At 39.2% G+C, this 2,500-nt stretch overlaps 1 protein-coding gene across 3 annotated transcripts in view; it reads left to right on the top strand.

The window, feature by feature from the left end:
- LOC143025531 (acetylcholine receptor subunit alpha-like) overlaps positions 1-2,500 on the top strand; it is a 339,726-nt gene that overhangs the window by 316,544 nt on the left and 20,682 nt on the right. For all 3 annotated transcript variants that reach the window (XM_076185353.1, XM_076185354.1, XM_076185352.1), the window contains exons 7-8: positions 55-191; positions 1,327-1,473. In XM_076185353.1, the coding sequence (XP_076041468.1) occupies positions 55-191; positions 1,327-1,473 (284 nt within the window). The remainder of the gene's footprint in view (positions 1-54; positions 192-1,326; positions 1,474-2,500) is intronic.

The following is a 2,500-nucleotide window of genomic DNA, read 5'->3' as shown; positions in this document are numbered from 1 at the left end:
ATGGTAGGCGTAATCTTGGCGTCTCTCAGTCGACATTCCTCCTTTCTCCCGCAGGTGACATTGTCCATCTCCATCCTCATCTCCCTCCACGTGTTCTTCCTACTGGTAGTGGAAATTATTCCGCCGACATCGCTCGTCGTCCCCTTACTTGGAAAATATCTTATATTCGCCATGATTCTCGTGTCTATTAGGTAGGTATATCGATCGCTAGGGAGTAGGTGATCCTCTCGGAGAGAGAGAGAGAAAGAGAGAGAGAGAGAGAGAGAGAGAGAGAGAGAGAGAGAGAGAGAGAGAGAGAGAGAGAGAGAGAGAGAGAGAGAGAGAGAGAGAGAGAGAGAGAGAGAGAAATGCCTGTCTTAATCAGACTATGTGTTAATCTACTTAGAAGCATAGGGCCATTTGTGGTCCATTAAACCAAATCGTTCTGTGTCATATCAAACGAACTTATTCACTTTAGAGAAATCTATTCCTCAGAAAGTTTTTAAAAATATTGATAGAATATCATTCTTAATAATAAAAAAGATATGTAGATGTTGTAGAAACGATAACAGACGGTAGAGACAAGAAGGGTAATAAGACAAACAGCATTGTCCTAAACATTAAACTAACTATCGTTACGACAAATGTATTATCTAATCTAAAAGATAATTACCATCTTTTATGATTTTAATCAACTCTAAGGGTGTTAATGTTTATAGTTAGTTAACTTATTGCAGTGATGGCGGCAAGAGACATGTCTGTCTTCTACATTGCTCAACGTCACTCTAACAATTCTGTGGATAATTTAGCTCTGTCAATAAGACTCGAACTCCTGGCTGTGTATACGTTTACCACAAGGACCTGACGCTACCATTGTACAATGTCTACAGTACATCCTGCATTGCACAATAGCGGCATCCATACTTTGAAGTTAACAATCCAAAGTAGTTATCGTTATGGTTATGTTGATTAGTGAAGAAGATAAGCATCTGTATAACTATTGACGCAATCACTGCAGTAAATTAACTAACCGTAAACATTAATTCCCTTAGAGTTAATTAAGATCACAAAATATAGTTTAGTTTGGAAGTGAGTAGCAATTACAGTAGTGATGGAAACAGTGCTTTAAGGTCTGTTAACAATAGTAATCATTTGTGATAGTAATAATGCTAATTAACTATCATGATTGTAATAATTACAATAGCCATGATGATAGTGAAACTAAAAATAGAAATAACGATAATTATAGTGAGTAGGAAGATGAAATATCCCCCTTAAACTAGATAATAGATCATTCTTCAAGATATCTTCGTTTTTTTAACGCATCTCTGTTCTTCTTTGTTTCAGTATTTGCGTGACAGTGTTAGTCCTGAACGTTCATTTTCGGTCACCTCAGACGCACAAAATGGCGCCCTGGGTGCGCCGTGTCTTTATACACATTCTACCGAGGTTACTTATAATGAAAAGACCTCAATATCAGTTAAACAAGCACAGGTGAGTCATACTTGTAACACTCCATTTTCTAATACACTACATCCCGTTAATCTTAACGTTGTGGGGGTTTATCAGACGACAAGAACCATCTGTCAGACGCACACGAAGTAAAACTAATAAATGACGAAAATCCACATATCAATCAAACCTAAAGAACTGTGAACCAGTTATTCAGCAAGATTAATGAACGAGATCTCCATCCCCACCCCCCAAGTTGATATGAACGGAGCTTAGCAGGGTACCTCCCTTGAGATAGACAATGCCGATTTGGCACCCGTCGACAAACCCCCACCCACACACCCCCACTCCACCCCCAACAGTGCCATTTCATCCTCCTCTTGGCGCCGAGACTTGTGAAGGAACCGTGGAGAAGAACTACACAGTTTTTAATACCTTATAATCTCTTCCTCTTATCTCGCCCAAGAATGGACACTTCTGTGGCCCCCATCGATAGTACATGCCCTAACTATTCTATCCCTATGTCTGATGATGAATACCCAATAGTAGTGGCAATCATGAACGGACTAGTAAGAATGGTAAGGAATACTGAGTAGAGCGAAAGATAGTGCTCCAAGTGTTTGTTTGTTTGTGTGTGTGTGTGTGTGTGTGTGTGTGTGTGTGTGTGTGTGTGTGTGTGTGTGTGTGTGTGTGTGTGTGTGTGTGTGTGTGTGTGTGTGTGTGTGTGTGTGTGTGAATTTAAGTTGTCATCTAACCAGAAGATGACTTAAGTCTCTTTTAGAAATAAGACTCATTCTATTAAAATATATTTTTTCATTCAACAAATAACTGTATTTTTTCATCTATGGGTGTGGGATTTTCTGAGGCGACAGACTGTTTGTCATGCGTGTCCATATTGATATCCATCAACAGATTAACCAAAGTGAGAAATGAGCTGTCAACTGGCGACGGTATAAGGCAGGCTGCGAACTACTTAGATATTTTTTTTAGAAAATAGAATGTCAAGACTATGCATGCTAACATATCACCCTACGGACCGCCGCAAACCTAAATAGAAAAAAAAAAGATA

Source organism: Oratosquilla oratoria, chromosome 5 (genome assembly GCF_046742065.1).
Source record: "Oratosquilla oratoria isolate Oo_2021 chromosome 5, ASM4674206v1, whole genome shotgun sequence".
NCBI classification, from domain to species: domain Eukaryota; kingdom Metazoa; phylum Arthropoda; class Malacostraca; order Stomatopoda; family Squillidae; genus Oratosquilla; species Oratosquilla oratoria.
The sequence above is the reverse complement of the archived record's forward strand: the minus strand, read 5'-3'. Positions and strand labels throughout refer to the sequence as shown.